Source organism: Sorex fumeus, unplaced genomic scaffold, assembly GCF_029834395.1.
Source record: "Sorex fumeus unplaced genomic scaffold, SorFum_2.1 ptg000087l, whole genome shotgun sequence".
Taxonomy (NCBI): domain Eukaryota; kingdom Metazoa; phylum Chordata; class Mammalia; order Eulipotyphla; family Soricidae; genus Sorex; species Sorex fumeus.
In genome coordinates, this window is record NW_026606144.1 from 6,830,707 (window position 1) to 6,852,650 (window position 21,944).

Sequence of the window (21,944 nt, forward strand, 5' to 3'; positions counted from 1 at the left end):
CTCCACAGCACGTGCAGCATCGGGATGTGGAGAAGCCCCCTCGAGGATGACCCGTGTCCTCTGGTGTCACATCCACCTGGAGTGTGCTGGCAGGCAGGCATTCCTGGGGCTGTCTGCAGGAGAGAGCCCTCCTGTTCCACGTGGCAGTCTGTGAAGGCCTCACTGAGGAGGGGGCCCCTGAGATCTCAGGAGAGATGCGGGAACACTGTGCCACCCGGGGACACAGGGGCTCTAGGCGGGAATAGCAGGGGTGGGGTGCAGTGAGGGGTGCTAGTGGAGGGAGGGGTGAGGCTGAGTGCAGGGGGAGGTAGATGTGCCACTGTGCCAGGCCCACCCAAGAAGGGGCAGGGGCAGGTCAGTGCCCTAGGCAGGGTCCTGCTGGACTGACCCCCCCCTTGCCCCCAAAGCGTCTCAGGTCTGGGATCTCAGGAGTGCTGGGAGTGGGCACAGCAGAAACGGCCGCCTCCAGCCTCTGCCCGGCGCCCAGTCTGGCTTCCCAGCCAGGCCAGGGTGGGCTTCCTTATAGTTGATGCCACTGGCTGGGTAGAAACGCCCTTGCCCTTTCTCCTTTCTCCTGCCAGCAACGAGCCTGTCGGTCCTGGAGGGGACTGTCCGTGCAGGGGAGGTTCAGGCCTCGGGTCTCCGAGGAGATGCCAGTAACAGTAACGGTAACCGAGACAGTAACGAGACAGTAAGGAGACAGTAATGAGACACAGTAACGAGACGGTAACGGAGCCGGTAATGCAGGTGAGCTGACAGACACCGCCTCTGCCAAGGGCCTCCAGCGGGCACCGCGGGGCTTGGTGTCGAGCCGGCAGGCCGCCCAGGTGGACAGTGCCCAGCCAGGATTCAGTGACGCAGGAGCTCCCGTCCCGGTCTGCTCCCCAGGTGACCGTTTCCGGAGATGTGACCCACTTTGTCACGGAGACCCGGCCACTGGGGTGGGGACACGGGCCGGAGTGGGCGTGGGGTGACACCCGGGGAGCCTCTGAGCTCCAATCCCAGAGTCAGCGCCCCCCGGCCCGCCTCCGGGGGTGGAAAAGCCCCTCCCTCCGCCCCCGCGGGACCCCCGTCCGGCTCGGCGCCCCCGCGCGCCCTCCGGGAAACCGGGATCCTCTGGGCCGGTGCGCCCCCCGACGGCGCCGTGGGGGGTGTCTCGGGACCCCCGCGTCCTCGGCGCCGCCACCCCCCGGGACCCCCGACCCCGGGGCACCCCCGGCGGCGCGCGCCCCGCTCCGCGAGCGCCCCGGCCCGCCCCGTCCGCGCGCGCCGCCCGCCCCGCGCCCCGCCCGCGCCGCCGCCGCCGCCGCCGCCTCCCGCGCCGCCGCCGCCGCCGCCTCCGCCTCCCGCGCGGCTCCCGCTCGGGGCTCGGGCCGGCAGCGGGCGCGGCGGGATGGGCCGGGCGCGGGGCCGCGGGGGCCGCGCAACTCGGGCCAAGTGCGGGGCGGCGGGCGAGGGCGCGCGGCGCTGAGCGCGGCCCAGGCGGGGGAGCGCGCGGAGGCCGCCGAGCAAGCGCCGCGTCTCCCGGGAGCCGCGACATGCCGGGCGCTCGCGCCTAGCGCCGGGCCCAGGGCGGACCGAGCAGCCCCGCCGCGCCCCCCGCGCCCAGGACCATGCGGGCCCCGCGCCGGGCGCCGCCGCCGCTCGGGCTCCTGCTGGCGCTCACGGCGCTCCCGTGCCCAGGTAACGCGCCCCCGCCCCCGCCCCGGCCCCCCGCGCGCAAACTTCCTCCCCCGGGCCCCGGGCGGGCGGGTCGGGGGCACCCTGGGACCCGGGGGCCCGGCCCGGCGCCCCCTCCCCCTCCCCAGGCTCCTTCCGGGCGCGCCGGGCCCCCGAGTGGGGTGCGCTCGGCCTCCCCGGGAAGGGGGCAGCGCGCCCCCCTGGTGCCCCTCCCGGCCGCGCGCGGGGCCTCAGCGCCCCCCGCCCCCACCCCGGGCCCGACCGTGGCGGCGAGTCCGCGGCCCCATCTCTGGCTTTCGCGGTACCCTCCGACCCTCGCCCGCGCGTCGGGACCCCCGCCCCGAGGTCACGGTGGGCCCAGCGGGGCGCGCTGGGCCGCAGCCCCTCCCTGCCGGCGCCCCCCTCTGCGGCGCCCCCCGCGCCGCGCCCGGCCCTCCCCTCCCCGGCGCCCCCCTCGGACGCCCGAGCCCCCGCGCCGCGGCCCCCCGGCAGGGCGATGCCGCCCCGGCTCTCGGCGGGCAGCTGCGGCCGCAGAGCGCTGGAGTTTGGGCACTGCCGGCCGCGCCTGGCGACGTGTTGGTCCTGGGGGACGCTGATCCTCCCGGTGGCTGCGGCCCGGCCTCCCCGCCTCCGGCCGGCCGGGTACCCCCGAGGCCCCGCGCGCAGCCCTCCCCGGCTCGGTTCGCCCAGTCCCTGGAAACCCGCACCCCGCGCCGGTCGCTTTAGACCAATTCTCCTTTTCTTGACAAACAAGCCGCACCGACACCAGGATGCACCAGAACGTTGCAACTTTAACTTTTGAGCCCAGCCTGCCGGGGAGGCGGCTGGCAGGAGCCGGTGCCGGGGCTGCTCCCTCCCGGGCCGCGCGTTTGCAGGGGAAAGTAAATACCCGCGTCCTCCGAGACGCCCCGGAGTGACCCCAGCGAGTGCCCAGCCCGCGGCTCCGAGACTGTCTTATCACGGGCGGCCATCGGCGCAGTCTGGAGCGGCGTCGGCGTGATGTGGCCGGCTGGACCGAGGCCGCGGTGCTAATGAGCTGTCAGCAGGGCTGGGGGTACCTGAGGGGCTGAACCGGGCCCTCCCCACCGGGGCGCACAGCCCCCGGCACGGGCAAGCCGGGCTCGTCTCTGGCCGGTCCCTCCCGGAGGTCAGCGGCTTCTGGGAAGGCTGCGGGCGGCCCGACAAGCGTCTGGAGCCGCCGCCGCCTGCCTCGCGGAGAACAGGCCGGTCCCCCTTCCCTAGCAACCGGCAGCCGCGTGCCAGGCGGGGATGTGGGGGAAGGTGGGTGCGCACCCAACCTGCTGCTCCCCGCTCCTGCCCTCCACCCGCGCGCGGGGCAGCTGGCCTGGCGCAGGGGTGTGGCCGGGCCACGGCAGGCCGAGCGGTGGGTGCATCTGACTCCCCCGGGCCCACAGGCGGGAGAGAGACGCCGCTTGATAACTCTATATTTAGCACCGGTTAGGCGAGCTGGAGCAGAAAACAGGCTGGGATTCCTCAAAGGTACTTAGCTGCCTGCCGGTGGTCGGCGCCGGCTCCAGTCGCAGTTCCCCGTCCTCTGGGGAGGGCCGAGCGCAGGAGAGGCCAGAGGTCAGGGGTGGGGGATGCTAATCCCGGCGGCCTCCCCCACCTCGCCTGCGGGGGCGCTGCCATGGAAGTGTGGTGGGCGGCTGCCTCAGCTCAGGCTCTGACATATGGAAGCGCTCCCTGCGAGTCAGCACGTTCCCCCCCGCGGCTGGGGCCCAGGATTCAGGCCACTCTGTGCGCGCGTGGCTTTGCAGACTCAGTCCCCGCGGGCAGGGCCGCTGAGCCGAGTCGGGGTGGGGAGCCACCCCTGACCTGGCGGGGGCTGGGGGTGCGCGTGGGGCCGAGGGGAGGCCTGCCTTGCTGTCTGGTGTTGCCCCTGGTCGCAGTGGTCTTGGTATGTGAATGCATCACCCCCCTCATGGGGCTTCCCGGAGGGTTCCCAGTGTAAATCACGGCTGTCTTCCCTCCCCGTGGCTTCTGCCGGAGCCGGAGCCAACAATGAGTGCTGGAGGGTCCCGAGCCCATCCCGGCCCCACAGGGGAGGTTGGGAGTTGGGGGTCGTCTGCACAGCAGCCAGGCCTTGCTCCCAGGGGAGCCCCCAGCTGTCTCTGCCTGTGGGGCCTCCCTGTGGGCACCTTTAGAGATGCCCAACTGCACCCCCCACACTGTGCCCTGGAGGTTTGGGGGAGGAGCTGGGCTGAGACAGCTCTGCCCGCTCTTGGCCTGAAATGGGGGGCTTAGGGGGCTGCTCCCTGCTTTGGCTGCCCATCGGGACTCTCTGACCTTGTGTGCAGGGCCCCTGCCCGCTTAGGAGCTGCCCAGGCTGGTCGCTAAGCAGAGCCCGAGGGGTGGCCAGAGAACAGATGTCCATCCAAGAGGCCAGGCCCTGGGGCCAGCGCACAGCCCGAGGCGCCCCTACTCCGAGTCCTAAACCCACTGTGCCCTGGAGTGGGTGAGACTCCCGCCCTGGGAGGCTCTGGGGGTGGGCTCAGGTGGGGGCTTCGGGGCACTGAGGCGTGGTTTCTGAAAAGGGGGTGGTGGCCCCTTTAAGTCGGGCCCCTCCCCTCCTCCCCAGCGCCCCCACCCCCAGCAAACCTGTGATGCAAACCCAGCTATGAGCCCCAGAAATCCAACAGGCGGCTGGCTCCGTGGGCATGGCTGGTGTGGGGGGATGCAGGGGCGGCCCTGGGCACACAGATGTCTGCTGTGCCTGCGTCCCCAGCGTGTCCAGGGTAAGCGTAGCCTGGTCCTCATCTCGCTTCCTGTGTGCCCAGGGCGCTGGCAGGTTTTGGTGAGGTTCCTCCGTGGCCCATGGCAGCCTGGGGTGTGCCCATTGCTCAGATGGGGAAAGTCAGCAGAGGCCACGGGGCCGCGCATGGAGGACCCAGGCCTGCCTTCTGGGGGTGGCCTTCCCTGCCCTGTCGTGTCAGCACCAGGGCACAAGGACTGGATTGCCACACGGACTTGGACAGTGCTCGAGGGCAGAGTTGGGTCTTTTTCCAGAAGGTTCCTTCAGGGGGGACATTGGCCCCTCTAGACTCTACGCCCACAGGGCACGCTTGGTGTTTGGGGGTATTGGGCCTTGCTGAAGGGCGGGGCATGGCCTCGTCTCCCTGCACTGGCCCCAGCATTGTGGGGTGGCAGTGGCGGTGAGACCGACTCTGGCTCAGGAAGCCCCCAGACTCAGTTTCCCCTCAGCGCAGTGGACCCCGGGGCCTCTCCGGGTGCTGGGGGGCTTTTGGGCTGCAGGCGTTTATTTCTCAGAATTGGAAGCGAGTGTGGGCTCCAGACTCTGGTAGGTTGGGGTTCTGGGGGGCCCCAGGGGAGTTGTCCTGGGGCCTCTGTGTCTGCCTGTGGGGAGGGGGCTCCCTGGGCAGACTTGCTCGGGTCTTTTTCCAGCTGCAGCCTCCTCCCGCCCCCCGCCCCCCACCTCTCCTTCATGGATTTGGGGGACCCAGGCTGATTCTACAGCAGGCGGGTGCCGAGGCCCCCAGGGGCGCTGAGGGGTTAAGATGTCCCCAAATGGGGTCCAAGCCCACCAGTGCTGTGGGCATCTGCTCAGAGGGGCGCCGCTGGGTGTGGCTGGGGGCGTGGCGTGATGCAGCTGGGGGCGTGACCGGAACGCAATCGGATTGGTGGGGCGTGGCCAGGGCGTGGCTGGGCGCAGTTGGGGGCGTGGCCGGGGTGTTCCCTCCTTCAAGCCCCTCCCCCAGTTTCCTCCCATCACCCTCCGGAGCTGGTGACCCCTAGGCGGTCCATTAGGGGGTTTGTTGTGATGGAGAGATAGTGGTGAAGCGCCAGGCAGGAGGTTGTGCATCTCTGTCGACAGGCCACACGACAGGGATTGCCAGGGATGGCGGGAAGATTCCTTGGAGGTGGTGGCCGCAGGCTCAGCTGTAGCCTCAGAGATCCCCTGGCATACAGCACGTATGACCACCACCGGTCAGCGGGCGAAGCCGGTGCTTCCTGGGACAGAGCCAGGAGCTGCCCGGGGCTGTCCTGTGGCCCAGGGCGGCAGGACACGTGTGGCAGGGCAGGATGGGGGGGGCTGCCCGTGCCCCCAGCTACTCCCTCTCTGGGGTCATGCAGGCAAGCGCCCCTCCCCCGCTCCCTAACTGATCAGCCGCCCCGAGATAGTTACATAAACAATCAATAGGAACAATTTGATTTGCTGTATTTTATTAGTGAGGGTGATGGAGTGTCCGGGTCCGCCGGTGCCTCGGAGCCGGCTGCTCGCCAGCGTGTGGCTGAGCTACCCTGGTGGGGCTTAACCTCTCCCGCAGCAGGTGAGGGGCCCAGGGGTGCGGGGACTCGCGCAGTGCCCTGGGGTGCAGGGACCCGGCGCAGTGCCCTGGGGTGCGGGGACTGGGCCACAGTGTCCTGGGGTGCGGGGGCGTGGTGCAGTGCCTTGGGGTGCGGGGACCCGGCGCAGTGCCCTCGGCTGATCCTGCATCGGATGGCAGGGAAACGGCTGCCAGCCCCGCCCGGCGAGCCCGCACTTCCTGCCTTCCCTCTGACCGGGCCACCTGCCGCTGTGGGCTGCCTGCTCCCTGCCGACCGGGCATGGGGCAGGGGTGCAGGGCTGGGAAAAGGAGTGTAGGGGCTTGGTGCGGATGGAAACGTCATGATTTCGCCAGGAATTGCTCAGGTGTTAGTGTCACCGTGGTATTGCTACTGTCCCAGACATGGTTTTTTAAATGGCTTTATTGCTGCGCCAGAGAGAGGTCTTCCTGCACACAGATGACCTGAGTTCCATCCCTGAGCCTATCAGGCCCTCTCTGAGCCAGGAGCACTGCTGGGCGTGGCCCCAGCCTCCCTGCGCAATAAAATGAGAGGGCGAGGGAGAGGACAGGCGGGGAGAGTGCTCAAGGGAGCAGCGTGCCTGGGAGGCTGCAGAGGCCCCCAGGAGGGCAGGAGCTGGGAGGGGCAGAAGGGGCGATGCAGCAGGTGAGGGGGGTGGGGCGAGTGGGGGCTGAGAAGCGTGAGATGGGGGCAGCCTGCGGGCCAGTCACAGTGTCGCTCATCAGTCCGTCTGTCTGATCGTGCTAAGTGGGCGCCAGTGACCTGCGGGATATGGCCACCGAGCTGGGTGCTGGGTGGTCAGCATTGGTTGGTGCGTCTGTGCTGGCCTGGGTGGTCAGTGTTGGTTGGTGCGTCTGTGCCAGGCCCTGGGCGGTCAGCGTTGGTTGGTGTGTCAGTGTCCGGCGCTGGGCGGTCATTGTTGGTGGGCTCTGTGTGTTCCTTCCAGCGGCCTGCAGGAAGGTCGGGGACGGGGAATTCCGGCTTCTCTGGGGCACAGAGTCATGGTCCTGTGCTGCTGATGGGCAGGGACGTGGGGCTTGCAAAGTGTCGTGAGATGGTCACACGAGTATCATGGGGTGTCACAGTACACAGCGGAGCCCACAGCTCGGCAAGCGCAGGGGCCGTGGTCATGGCCGGGGAAGCGCCACAGGGCCGAAGGCAGGAGGGGCTGCGTGTGTTCATCGCGCAGCAGGTGACCGGGGTGACCTTGTGGCCAGTCCAGCCCCTCCCCCAGCTCATCCTGTCTTCGCCCCAGTGAGCACCGGCTCAGAGGGACCCCCTGCTGCTTGTCCCGTGTGCCTGATGCTCAGCTGGGCTCGTTCACTGTGTGTTGGGGGACACATAGACTCACTTGGGTTAGTCCACATGTGGGAGGGAAGTTGTGTGTCGGCCAGGTGGCTTCCCCCATCAGCCTCACAGCGTTTCTGAGACGGGCAGGTTGCCACTGACCCCTGCTGCCTCAGGCTGCTTCCCTGCACCCTTTAAACAGGCCCCAGCCAACGATGGTGCATGGGCTAAGTCTGGCCCGCCCCTTGTTTGTGTCAATAAAGTTTTATTGCAACACAGCTGTGCCCACTGGCTTCCAGGTGTCTGACTTGCTTCTTACAAGGCTGGGGGTGGGTGCTGCCTGAGCCTCTCCCCTGTGGGGCCGAAATGACCAAAACTCTGTTCCCCTTCCTGAGACAAAGTCACGTTCCATGGCCAGCTCTGCTGGCACGTGTTGGTGGAGAGCAAATATCCCCTTTAATGTTAAAAAAGAACCACCCAGCTCCTCCGAAGGAGAGGAAAGGTGGGTCTGCATCTCTTGGTTGACGAAGAAAAACATTGATCAAACGCTGCCATCCGCTCAGCAATGCTTTTGAATGACTGGGGTTTGGTAATTACAGTAGCATTTATGTAACATTTTAAAAATAGTCGCACATGTGTGTGAAGATCTATTCCACTCTGCAGCGGAGCTGGGCCGGCTCACAGACCCTTCAGGAACTGTAGTGGGGCGGGCGCTGACGCCCCTCCAGCCCCTCCCCGGCCGTCCGGCCTCTGTCCTCTGCCCCCTGCGCCTTCTTGCTGGTCACTTAGAACAGGACTTTTAGCACCCTGTGCCTTTCCCCACTCAGGACCCCAGTTAGCCCAGAGTCACAGCCCAGAGAGCCGCAGAGACCCCGGGGCCACCGCGTGGTCAGTTTTGAAGCATCTTTGGTTGTTTGTGCTCAGAAGTCCTGTGCGGTCACCAGAACTACTTGGGGCCCACATTCAGTCACAGGGCTCCCTCCCAGTGGTGAACCCTGTTTGGGCCCTGCAGAGCTGGGGGCCTCTGGGCGCCCTCGGGGGCTTGGGAGACTGGGTGTGACCTGGGGCGCGGCTGCCTTAGGCAGGCGCTTGAGGCTGAACCATTCCCTGGCCTTGGTATTTGTTTCTCTGTCCTGTGGACCACTCCTGGCGGGCTTGGGGCCCTCGCCCGCGCTGAGATGGAACCTGGATCATTGCGCAAGGCAAGTGCCCAGCCGCTGTGCCGTCTCTGGGGCCTGTAGTTTGATTCTTGCCCACCGTTCTGCGCTGTTACTCTCACACACACGCCCACATCCCTCACACTCACACCCCTCACACACCGCTCAGACTCACACACGACCCGCTCACATGGCCCGCACACACCCCTCACCCCCCACATATCTCACACTCACACACACCCCTCGCATTCACTCGTAGCCCTCACACACTGCATACACCCATCACACACACCTCGGAAACGCGCTTCTTTCACTTACACCCCTCACACACCTCACACTCACACACTTCACACACCTCTCACGTACTCCTCACACACAACTCACACTTCCACACATCTGACACCCCCCACACTCCTCACACTCACACCCCCCACATCTCATGCTGATATATCTCAGACTCCCACAAACCCCTCACACTCACACATCTCTCACACACTCTCATTCACATACCCCCCACACACACCACAGTCTCACATCCCTCACACACTCACAAACCATACTCTCATACCCACACACTCACATGCACACTCCTCACACACATCACACTCACAACCCCCTCACACACCTACCTCACACATCCCTCACCCCACACACTCCACACTTACACCCTTTATACACACACACACACCACTCACACACACTCACATACACACACCCCTATTGTCCCCCATCTATACTTCCCATGGTTTTACTGGGGTGCGGGAGGGGTGGTTGCCGCTGCGCACAGGGAGGAACTCAGGGGCACTGGGGCAGTGGGCAGAGGCGGGGACCCCGGACATGCTCTGGCCACACTCTGGCTCTGGGTCGCAGTTGCTGCCGTGCGCTGTGCTGGGACAGCCACTCTCCCCTGCAGTGTGGGGCTCGGGGCTGTGGGGCGGGCGCAGGGGACAGAACGTGGGGCTGGGGGGCACGCCCGAGTCTTGCGGGCGGCCACTGGTGCAAGGATTCCTGAGGGAGCATGGTGCGGGAGCACAGTGCAGAAAAGGGGCTGCCCGGGCCGGTGAAGGCACGCGTGAGCACATGTGTGTGCGTTCCCAAGGGGACGGCCTAGAAACCTTGTTTCTCTGGGTGCCATGGAGAGGTGGGGCAGCCTGGGGCCCTTCCTGTCCCCGCAAACGGGGCCACTTGCGGCAGTGGGCGCCATCCCCGGCCACCCAGACACTGACGGGATGTCAGCGGTGCGACCCGCCTCATCCGTGGCACCCGTGTCCGTGCAGGACCGGCTCCGTGTTCCCAGGTGCTGTGGGGTCTCTCGGCCGGGCCCACCCAGAGAACCCCCTCTGCCTGGGTGGTGGCACTCCCCTGAGCACAGAAGGATTAGCCACTGCCCGTGGCGTCCACCCGGAATGTGGACAGAACCCAGCGGGGTCAGCATCACGCTGCCAGGAGAGTCAGCCGGGGGTGGGGACAGGAGCCTGACCCTCCCCTGCCCGAGGGCAGCCCCGAGGCGGGAGGCGGCGGCCACCTCTGCTGTCCCGGGTCCGAGTGGGGCCGGGCACTCCGCAGGGCTGCTCCGTGCCCGCAGCAGACGCGCCCGCGCTCGGCCCTCCCGCCGCTGCCCGCCGCCCTCCCTGGACCCGGGTGACTGCGGTCTCGCCCCCCCGCAGGTCCTGCGTGTTTCCTGCGGGAGCCTCTACCCCAATTTTGGAGCTGCGTGTTCTGGGCGTGGCTGACTTTCTGCGACCCGCCTCCGCGTGGGCTCCCGACCAATCAGACAGGTTCCGGGGTCCTCAGGGGTTGGCTCAGGACTGGGCACATGACCCAGGCCGGGCCAATGAGGACCAGGCATGGCTAGTGGGGCGGGGCCTGTACCGTGCCTGGGCCGGGGGCTCCCAAGTGCCTCGGTCTGGCTCCTCCCTGAGTGGCCTCTGCGCGGGCAGGCGCCCAGCGACCCTGTAGCAGTCAGTGCCGTGGCAGCCACCGCCCATCCCGGGGATCTGAGCAGAGGCCCAGGGCCCAGAGCCTGGACATGGAGGGGTGGGCCCCGCCCGGCATCCTCGCTCCTGGCCTGAGCTTGGGCTCGCCCAGGGCTGACCCGCTGGACTCAGCCCTCCCGCCCTGACCCCGTGGACTGGGGTCCGGCCACGCGAGCAGAGGCCGCCTGGCCAGTCCACGGAGCCGCCTTCTCCGAGGCTGCCCGCTCCTGTCTGGGGGCGGAGCCGAGAGGGGCTGTGTCCGGGTGTCTGCCGCTGCTGACCACGCAGGGTGGCCTCTGCCCTGCTCTGTCCCTGCCGCTCTGTCCCTGCTGCTGACCACATCAGGCGCCCTCTGCGCTGCTCGGTCCCTGCTGCTGTCCACACAGGGCGCACTCTGCGCTGCTGTCCCCGCTGACCACGCCGGGCCCTCTACACGCTGCTCTGTCCATGCGGAGCGCCCTCTCGCCGTTGTCCCCCACCGCTCTGAATGCCGTCAGACGCTGGACTCGCCATCTGCCGCTGACCGCGGGCGGAGAGGCCCCTCCCCGCGCCCCGACAGTCAGGAGCGTTGCAAGCGTCGAGGTCTCCTGCATCTGGAGGTGGCTGCGGCCAAACGTGTCGCCTGGCAGCCTGGCTGGTGCCCCCTAGCGGCAGTGCGCGGCGGGGCGCCGAGACCATCCTGGTGGCCAGTCTCGGGTCACTGTCCAGCGCATTGTCCAGGGGCAGGGCAGGAGCGGACTTGGGGGATGCCCTGACAACCATGACAACCCTACTGTCCATGTACCGAGCACATTTCTTTCCAGGGATGGGATTCGAGCTTTTTTATTCGTCCTAGGATTAGTGGATTTTAATTGCATCTGTGGGTCTTCCTTTCTTCCTTTCTCCCTCCCTCCCTCCCTCCCTCCCTCCCTCCCTTCCTTCCTTCCTTCCTTCCTTCCTTCCTTCCTTCCTTCCTTCCTTCTTTCCTTCCTTCCTTCCTTCCTCCCTCCCTCCCTCTCTCTCTCTCTCTCTCTTTCTTTCTGCCCCTCTCTCCTTCGGAGATTTTATTACTTTATTTACAGAGTTGTTCATAATACAGTTGTGGGCATTCAGTGTCTGAGCACTGAGCCCACCTCTAGAGTGACCTTTTCTCAACCCATTTTCTCACCCCCCCCAAAGCTGTCCTCTTAGCGAGCACAAAATGATTTATCTTATATTGCTTGTTACGACTAAATGGCTTATGGAGTTATCAAAAATACTTCAGTTAAGGAAAATTTGTAAGAATTCTCATACCTCAGCATGGGGTCATTCAGGTCCTTGTCTGGGCACTCACTGAGCTGTTCGTTGCCAGGTGAGCCATCTGTGTGGCTGTTTCTGTTTATTGGCTGCCCTGTGACTTTCCGACCTAATTTGGTGTGTTCTATGGGGATGTGAGTGCTGTGGAATTTGGAGATGTCATGTGGCCGAGTGTGTGGCTGCATGCTCCAGAAATCCCAGGACCCGTGGAAGGGAGCAGATGAGTTTCCGTGGCAGTGGCTGGGGGTGTGGCTGCTGGAAGTATGGGGCTGGGGGAAGACCCCAGCATGAGCCTGAGGACCTGTGTGCCCGGTATTTTTCTCAGATTGGTGTCCCTGTAGAGGTTAGTCGTGAGCATGGAGTTGGGCTGTTGGCCTGGTGCCAGCTGCTGAAGCTTCTGGAAGTACAGGGTGGGGGTGGGGTTGAGGTTACACACCTCTACTCCAGGAAGACCCTAGAGTTCTCAGCTCATCAAAGACACTTTAAAATGCTTTCAGCTCAGGGCCGGAGCGAGAGCACAGGAGGGCACTTGCCTGGCATGCGGCCAAATGCGGTCTCAATCCCCGCGTCCCATAGGGTCCCCCTGAACCTGCAGGAGTAATCCCTGAGTGCAGAGCCAGGAGTCATCCCTGGGCATTTCAGGATGTGACCTGCCACATTGTGGGGCCTGGTCCTTCCTGGAGGGGGTGGGGGTGGGGATGTGCTAGTCCGCAGAGACTCTTCAGCACTCAGACACTTCTGGGGGAGACGGCTGCAGGCAGGGGCCTCGGCAAATGTGGTGCCAATCACCCACGACCCTTGGCCCCGGAGGGGCACTCAGAGCCCACGGGGTCTGGCCTGGTGCACAGGCCAGCGTCTGGCTTGAGAAACTGCGCCCGAAGCCAGAGGCTGGGGAAGGAGGGGGCAGAGCCCAGGGGCCGTCACATGGGTGCACGCCCCAGAGTCTGGTCCAGCAGGGGACTGTGGTGGGCGGTTGGTGCACCCCTGTCCCAGGCCCCAGGCTGTGGGGCTGGCCTGGTCTGCTCCACCAGCTGCGGGGCTGACCCTGCCCCTGCTCCCTCCCGCCCAGCCCACTCTGCTGCCTGGGAGCCAGTGGACACTCACCCCGTGTTTCCCAGGCCCTGGGGCTGACCTTGCCTGCCGGGCACTGAGACAGGCCTCCCTCCCCGTGGCTTCTGTTCCCGTTTGCCCGCTCTCTCGCAGGCCTGGGGCTCTGAGTGTGCGCCTGTCCCCTCCTTCGGCTGGGTTGCCCGGATCATGCCAGCCCGGCCCATGGCCTCTCCAGGGCTTTTTTCCCACCAGTGACCTGCTGCTTCTCCCAGCTGCTCCCTCCCTTCCTCCCTCCCCTCCCTCCTACCCTCCCTCCCTCCCTCCCTTCCTTCCTTCCTTCCTTCCTTCCTCCCCCCCTCCCTCCCTCCCTCCCCCCCCCTCCCCCCCCCCCCCCCCCCGCCCTTTCCCCTTCCCCATCTTCTCTGCAGGCAGGACAGGGAGTGTGGCTGTCACTGTCAGGCTGACCATGTGTCTGGCCTTCCTGGGTTCAGATGCTGGCCCGGGGGAGCAGGGGCGCAGAGGCTGGGTGCTGAGGATGGTGGGTGGGGCTGTTTGGAGTGGGCGGGCCGTGTCGGTGTGGGAGGGGCCGAGGATGGTGGGCGGGGCTGAGGATGGTGGGCGTGGTTGTGCTGGCATGGACGGGGCGGTCCTGCGTGGCCTGCTGTCAAACCCAGGCCTGGGTGGGCGCCTCGAAGCCCGTGGCTCAAACTGTCAGGTGTGCTGTGGGCAGCCAGGGGCCAGCGCTGAGGCCAGGGCGGTGGAGTGGGCCTGGGAGGGGCTCCTGGGTGGGGGGCTGGGTTCTCCAAGCAGAGAGCCCCCGCAGTGGGAGCTCTGATTGGCTGGGCTGGGGGGCGGTGAGGATTTCTGCCCCGAGGAGCCCCAGAGCCTCACTGAGGCCAGCCAAGGGTCCGGCTGCCCAGCTGCGTGCCCAGGCTGGCCTGCTCCCTCAGCCTCCCGCTACTTGGGGGGCTGCTGGTGGACAGCAGGAGCGTGGGGACCCTGCCCGGCCCCTCCTACTGCCCCGCCTGTCGGCCCCCCAGCATCCGGCAGTTCCCGTCGGTCAGTTTCTGTGCTCAGTTTTGGGGACCAACCCCGAGATGTCCAGGGCGCGTCCTGGCTGGGTGCTGGGCCGGTGCGGGGGTCCTGCCCGAGGAGCCCCATGGGCCCTGGTTGTCTTCCTGTACCCCGAGGGCCTGCTGCGTGGGTTTATTTAGGGGGATTATTTATTTAGGGGGATTGGGAAGCTCTGAGGGGGACATGGGGGCACGGATGGAGCCAGGTTGGAGGTGCAAGATGAGGACCCCCACCTCCCTCCCTCCCCCCTCCCCCTCCTCCCTCCCCTCTCCCCGCCCCCCCCCCCGCCACCCGCACTGCTTGGCCCGTTTTCTAAGCCTTTTGGTTCTGATGGCTTGTGGCTGCCCCTCCTGCACCCCCGTGGGCGCGGCCTGCTGGCCTGCCGGCTGTCTCACACTGCCTCAGAACCGTTTCATGCTGGTTCTGTGGGATCTGGCGTGTGAGGGAACCCAGAAAGGTCTCAGAACGGGGTGGGGAGGGGGGGCAGCAGCTCCAACTGGGCAGCCGTTTCCTGGGGACTCGGGCAGAAAAAGGAGCACTTTGCTGTGAGCACCACAGCCGCATGCTTAGGGCTTCTGCAGCCACCACATCAGGCTCACAGGAAAACATTCTCTGCCTCCCGCAGCTCGCACATCCCTGCAGCCCCCCTCCCCCACTGCCCATGGTGCCTTGTGGGGGTGTCTGATGAGCTGCAGTGGGTGCCATGTGGACAGGCACCCCGCCTCCACCGGGAATAACCCTCTGGCTTTGCCCACTACATCTCGGCTGAAGGTCCCTCCCTGCTGCCCAGACCCCGGCCTGCGCCTGCACGGAAGCCGGCACGTCTGCGAGTCACGCAGAAGAGGCCGAGCTCCCGACGGGTCTCTGGGGCCTGCCCGGCACTTGAGAAAAACCAACCCTGATGCGACTGTCCCGGCAGCCCCGGTGGCCCCCACTGTCCAGCTGACCGCCTCTCCGAGTTCCCGGCTCGCACTCGCCGCCCTCGGGATGAATCCCCCTTTGTTGGGTGGGAGATGCTTGGAGATGCTCCAGTCCCCGGCTGCGACGTGACCCCCATGAGAATGGCCTGTGGGGCACTGTGGCCCCTGCTCAGCCTTGGGGTTGTGGTGGACAGTGCGGGCAGAACCCGCCTTCTGGAAGTGGCGGCGTGTGGGCTGCCACCCGACGCGTCCTGGAGGCACTTCTGTCCTGGCGGCCCGGCCATCCTCCTCCAGCTTCCTGCCCCCTCCCGTCGAGCTGACCTTCTCGTCCCTCCATCCTTCCCGGTCCCCCTATGCCCCCTTCAGCTCAGAGTGACCAGCCTGTTGCTGTTCTGGACAAGGCCACTTCCAGCCTGACTGTCCACCCGAGAGAGGCAGACAGTCACTCTCGGCTCCCTTGCGTCCGGGGCCCGGCATCTCCACCCTCTGTGGGTGCGGCCTGGGCATGGTACTGGCTCACTTGGGCCCTTGACCCTGCGCCCCTGTCCTGTGGCCAAGCTGCTGGCCTTCCCACGCTCTGCAGCCGCCCCATGATGTTAAAGCACTTTGAGGGGGTCACTGATAACTGGTCTCTGGTCAGCTCCCGATAGTGGGGCCCGGTGCCTCCTCCCGGGGCCTGGCAGGTGTCCCAGCCATGGGCACCCTGGGCACTCCCTGCCCTCAGCGGCTCTGTGCCTGTGAGGGGCGTGACCAGCACTGGCCCCCGCAGAAGCTTCCTCCCCAGTGGCGGTCAGCGTGGGTCTTTGGTGCGGACAAGACCAAGCGGTCAGGGGGCTGGAGTGATAGCACAGTGGGTAGGGCATTTGCCTTGCACAAGACAGAGCCGGGTTCGATTCCCAGCATCCCATATGGTCCCCTGAGCACCGCCAGGAGTAATTCCTGAGTGCAGAGCCAGGAGTAACCCCTGTGCATCGCCGGGTGTGACCCGAAAAGCAAAAAAAAAAAAAAAAGATTGAGCGGTCAGTTCATCTGGCGCGAGTTCTTCATCCACATTGTGTAATTAGCCACATATGATACTGGTATTCGCGCAATTAAAAGTTATGGTGATTAATACGGCTATCAAATCAGGACCATCAATCACCAGCTCCATGGCTCGGAGTTCACATGGGGAGGCAGAGCGCCAGCCTGGAACATGGTTTGGGCTGCTGGCAGGTGTTGGGATCATGGGTGCTGGGGGGATGGGCACGGGGGGCACGGGCGTGGGGGGCACGCGTGCCGGGAGAACGGGAGTCGGAGGGTCAGGCTCTGGGGCCACAGGCACGGGGGGATGGCGCTTTGGGTGGGCTCTCAGGCCGAGCTGTTGCTGGGGGGTGGGTGCTGTCACCCACGGAATCTCTGAGCTTCAGTTTCCTGCAGCGGGGTCCTGGCCTCACCTGCGGGCTCTGTGTTCCGGAGCCTGCAGCGTGTTCTGCGTCCACTCCCGCAGCCCGCGGCTCCCCTGAGTCCTGGCAGTGATGGGTGCAGCAAGAGGCAGATGCTCAGAGGAGCGGGAATGGGGCGTGGCCCACTGTGTGTACAGGTGTGTACCTACGTACACGTAGGTGCTCAAGCATGTGTGCAAAATACGTGTGTGTGTACACGTGTGTACAGATGTGCCCAGAAACTCCCTGGGGACCCCTGAGGATGTTCCTCTGGGAGGGAGAGGCTGGGGTTCGAGTGGGGGCCCGCCACACCTGGACTCGTCTCTGTCTTTTGTTGTGGTGGTGGTGCTGGGACTCGAACCCAGGGCCTCCAGCATGAGAGCCTCCAGCTGTGCCTTTAAGACGCTGTTGAAGAAAGAGGGACCGGCATTGGTGAGGCTTGGGGGTCCCTCCTGGCAGGGCCTGGGGACATGTACGGCCGTGTGCAAGGTTGGTGCCCTCACCCCTGTGCTGACTCTCCGTTCCTGGGGTTTCGTTTCTTTTCCTTTTAAATGCATGTCCAAGAAACTCTGAATACGTATTTTTATTTTATTTCCTTCGTGTGTGTGTGTGTGTGTGTGTGTGTGTGTGTGTGTGTTTGGCTACACCTGGTGATGTTCAGAGACTCTTCCTGGCTCAGTGCTCCAGAGAGGCTTCTGGCAGTGCTCAGGGGACCGTATGGTGCTGGGGATGGAGCTGGGGCCCCCACGAGAGCCTTATGTGCCCACTGAGCCGTTTCCCTGGTCCTGCCTACGTTCTTAATGCAGATGGGGGGGGGTCCCTATTCTTTGCAGCACAGCCCACAGGGTCAAGTCCTTCCGTCTCACCCTGTCCATTTCCGAACGAGTTTCCCCAGCCCAGGCCCCGTCGAGTTTTACCAGCCACCGCAGCTGAAGCAGCTCCTGCCTCCTGGCACTGCCCCCCCCCCACCCCCCCAGTTATTCAGAATTGATCAGATCTGGGCGTCCTGCCAGCCTGAGCCAGGCGGGCTGCAGGCCTGGGTGGACGGGCTGGCTGCGGCGGGCCTCTCACTGGGGAGAAGGGACAGCACAGAGGGCCCGGCCTCAGTGTGCAGAGCTGCACCCTGGGTGCCCCCAGCTCTCCCATCCAGCCCTGGCCTTCTGGAACGTTCCTTCCCTGCTGGCCTGGTTCATTCCTCTAGAAGAGGTGGCGGGTTGGGCTCTTGTGCCAATTAATTTTTTATTTTTGGGGAACTCCCAGGCTGGAGCGATAGCACAGTGGGTGGGGCATTTGCCTTGCACGCAGCCAACTTGGCCAACCAGAGTTCGATTCCTTCACCCCTCTCGGAGAGTATCTCACCCGCATGGCAAAGTCTGGCAAGCTATCCGTGATGTATTCGATATGCCAAACACAGTAACAAGTCTCACAATGTTACTGGGCCCGCTCGAGCAAATCGATGAACAACGAGAGGACAGTGACAGGGGACTCCTAGGCAGGGCTGGGGGTTATCGCTGTGGTTCTGGGTGGACTGGGCCAGGGGGTTTAATGCTCAGACCCAGCAGGGCACACTGGGAGCACCGGGCACGCAGTGCCAGGAGCCAACTCAGGTTCTGACCATTGGCCTTTGCCCGGCCACAGACGCAGACCTGCCACTCGGCCTGCAGCTACTCCCTGGCCTGTTCTGTCTTCTTCCTGGAGGTCATGGGTGCCCGTGGGTGTCTGGCATCCAGGGTCCGTGCTGGCTGCAGCTCAGCCCCCATCCAGTCTGCTTCCTGGGCCAGAGCGGGCTGCTCCCTTTTGGCGAGATTCAGGCTGCAGTGGCCTGCACTTGGATCTTGAGTCTAGACAGGAAAGTCCACCCCCTTTTCTTGTCCAGGTGGAGAGGTGCAGCGGTTACTCCATGCGGGCTGCGGGCGGGCGGGACTGGGCTTGGGAGAGTATCTGCCATCACACCTCAGTAACACTCAGAAATGACCAGGTTGTTGCAGGAGTTCAGTACGTGTTCAGTTAAATCCTGTACTTGGCATAGATTCCTCAGTGTCTGCCCCCATTATCTTAAACCATCAGTGGATGACAAGCTTGTTTCGTGTCAAGCCAGTGCCAGTGCCCGGTGCAGAGGGACGGCGAAAACCTTCAGGGGGGCAGGTGTCCTGGGTCTTGCCCCTTCTGTGCCCCTAGAATAAAAATTGTATTTGATTGGGGGAGGGGGGAGGTAGTACTTGAACTGGACTCTGGTCTGAGCTGATGCGCCAATCAGCTCCATCTTTGCCAGTGATTGGGCTGCGGGAGGTCATATGACCAATCCAATGAGGTGAAGGAGCCCGTGTGGGCCCTTGGTACCACCTGTCCCTCCTTGCACCCTTCCCTCCCTGCCTGGGGGCTTGGGACCACGTTGCGGTAGCTGGTGGCCAGGGGGGGCTGAGAGCCCAAAGCTGGAACCACACTGGAACTATGGCACTGTTGGGTCTGCAGCCACCACACAGCTGACACAGAACCACCACGGAGCTGCCATGCAGCAGTCTTCGCCATGGTGTGAGGTCAGTGCCATGCGTTACGTGTCCTCGGGAAGTTTCCTGTGGATTCATAATGACTCTAGACAGATGCCTGTGACGGAGGTCACAGCGCCACAAGCCCACAGCAAGCGTTATCTCAGTGGGGTCAAGCCAAGAGCTTCCCTCTAAGATCAGGCACAAGACAAGGTTGCCCGTCCTCCATATACCTATTCAGAGTAGTACTGGAAGCACTGGCCATAGCAGTGAGGCAAGAAAAAGGTACCAGGGGCATCCAGACGGGAAAGGAAGAAGTCCAGCTCTCCCTAGTTGCAGCTATCATAATACTATATTAGACAATCCTAAAGACTCTACAAGAAAGCTCTGGGAAACAATAGATTTGTATAATAAAATGGCCAGTTACAAAAATCAATACCCCAAAGTCCATGGCTTTCCTCTATATAAATAATGGGCTGGAGCGATAGCACAGCGGGTAGGGCGTTGGCCTTACAAGCGGCCAACATGGCCGACCCGAGTTCGATTCCTCCGCCCCTCTCGGAGAGCCCGGCAAGCTACCGAGAGTATTCGATATGCCAGACACAGTAACAACAAAGACTCCAATGGAGACGTTACTGGGCCCGCTCGAGCAAATCGACGATCAACGGGAGGGCCTTTACCTTTTACCTTTTAAATAATGAAAGAGAAGAAAGAGATATTATAAAAGCACAACCCTGTTCACAGTTGTGCCTCAGAAAATCAAGTACTTTGGAATCAGCTTAACTAGAGAGGTGAAGAACCTATATGATAAAAGTTACAAAACACTACCTCAAGAAATAAGAGGACATGAGGAAATGGAGTCTCATCCCCTGCTCATGGATTGGGAGGATTAACATTGTCAAAATGGCAACACTGCCCAAAGCATTATACAGATTCAGTGCAGTTTGTTTAAAGACACCCATGGCATTTTTCAAATAACGAGATCAAACACTCCTGAAATCCATATAGAATAATAAACCCTTGTGAATAGCCAAAGCAGTCCTTGGGAAAAAGGAAGATGGGAGGCATCACCTTCCCCAACTTCAAACTGTACTACAAAGCGATAGTAATTGAAACAGCATGGTATTGGAATACAGACTCACAGGCCAATGGAATAGAGCTGAATATCCTGCCACAGACCCTCAAATAAATGTTCCTTTAATTTCTGATGAAGGAGCAAGAAATATTAGGTGGAGCAGGAAATCCTCTTCAGCAAGTGGTGCTGGGAAAACTGGGCAGATACGTGTTAAAAAATGAACTCAGACCTCTGTCGAATGCCAAGTACAAAAATAAGATCAAAATGGATTAAAGACCTCAATACTAGACCTGAATCCATAAGGTACATGGAGGAAAGTGTAGGCAGAACCCTCCATGATACTGAAGCTAAAGACATCTTAAAGGTGAAATGCCACTGACCAAGCAAAGATAAACGGAAATACATTAAACTAGGAAGCTTCTGCACCTCAAAAGCAACAGTGAACAAGATAGAGTGATAGCCCACAGAATGGGAGAAATTATTTAAGTAAGACCCATCTGATAAGGGACTAATATCATAATATATATAAGGCACTGATAGAACTTTACAAGAAAAAAAATCCAGTCCCATCAAAAAATGGGGACAAGGAATGAAAAGAAACTTCCTCAGAGAAGAAATTCAGATGGCTAAAGGCACATGAATAAATGCTCTACATCGCTAACCGACAGGGAGATGCAAATCAAAAGAACAATGAGATATAATCTCACACCACAGAGACGGGCACACATCCAAATGAACAAGAACAACTAGTGCTGGCATGGATGCAGGGAGAAAGGGACTCTCCTTCACTGTTGGTGGGAATGCCGACTGGTCCAGTTGTTTTGGAAAACAACGTGGGCATTCCTCCAAAAGCTAGAAATTGAGCTTCCATAGGACCCAGCAGTAGCGCTTCTGGGAAGGTACCCTGGGGTCCAAAAACACACAGCAGAAATACCATCTGCACTTCTCTGTTCATTGCAGCACTGTTCACTATAGCCAGAATCTGGAAACAACCAGAGTGCCCAAGGAGCAGACGACTGGTTAAAGAAACTGTGGTATATCCACACAATGGGATACTTTGCAGGAAAAATGAAGTCAGGAAATTCGCTTATAAATGGATGGACATGGAGAGCATCATGCTGAGTGAAATGAGCCAGAGGGGAGGAACAGACATAGAAGGACTGAAGTCATCTGTGGGGTATAAAAAACATGGTAGGAGATGAGTATCTAAGGCCAGGGAAGACAGGCCAGGGGGACTGGTCAGTGGGGGTGAATGGTGTGGGAGTGCAGGGCAGTTAGGATGGAGAGTACTAGTCGGAAATGATCCCTCTGGACAAGAACTGAGTGTGGAAGGCAGTAAAGGGATATACAGGATGACCTTTCCACATCTGTATTGCAACCATAATGCCTACTGAGAGGGAGAGAGGGAGAGAAAGAGGGAGAGAGAGGGAGAGACAGAGGGAGAGGGAGAGAGAGGGAGAAAGTGAGGGAGAGGGAGAGAGGGAGAGGGGGAGAGAGAGGGAAAGAGAGAGATGTGTCTGCTATAGAGGTGTTGGGGGTGGCGGGAGGGACACTGGGGACATTGGTGGCGGGGAATAGACACTGGTGAAGGGACAGGTGTTAGAACATTATACGACTGAAACCCAATCATGGGCAACTTTGTAACTGAAAAAAATGATAAAAATAATTGAAGTGAAAAAAAAAAAAGTCAAGTTTTGCTGCTTCCTCCCTCCTTCCTTCCAGAAGGCGTTTCTGTGACCTGCTGGCCAGGTACCCTGAGGTGTGGGCAGGTACCCTGAGGTGTGAGGAGAACCCTCCCACCCAGTCTGAGTGACGTGGTCTCCGCAGTGGCCCGGGACAGCTTCTGCCAAAGCAACACTTAAAAAAAAAAAACACTTCCCCACACCCCCCATCCCAAACAAAAACAGTTCAAATACTCTGAAAAGGTACAAAATGAAATTCCTCCTCATTCCCACCCAAATGCAGTTCTCTGCTCTCAAGATCCCTGCTTAGCGTGGGGTCCAGCACCGCCTGGATGGCCATTGGGTCCAGTGCTCGGAGTGACAGGAAGGAAAGTCGAGGGCATGGAGGGAGGCACAGCCAGCCCGGCTCAGGGTCCAAGTCTCCAGCCCGAGAGCAGGACCCTCCCACTTGGCCCTGCAAACGGGGTCCATGTGAGTGTCCGCCGTCACCTGCCATCACCCCTTGCCGTGTTCTTCCGTCTGATCGTTTCTGGAA

At 62.4% G+C, this 21,944-nt stretch overlaps 1 protein-coding gene across 1 annotated transcript in view; it reads left to right on the plus strand.

The window, feature by feature from the left end:
• Window positions 1–741: 741 nt before the first annotated feature.
• Window positions 742–21,944, plus strand: part of LOC130039553 (transmembrane protein 132B-like) — a 109,896-nt gene continuing 88,693 nt past the window's right edge. Inside the window, exons 1-4 of the mRNA XM_056131427.1 lie at window positions 742–747; window positions 1,560–1,683; window positions 1,809–1,981; window positions 2,828–2,961. Coding sequence (XP_055987402.1) covers window positions 742–747; window positions 1,560–1,683; window positions 1,809–1,981; window positions 2,828–2,961 — 437 coding nt within the window. The remainder of the gene's footprint in view (window positions 748–1,559; window positions 1,684–1,808; window positions 1,982–2,827; window positions 2,962–21,944) is intronic.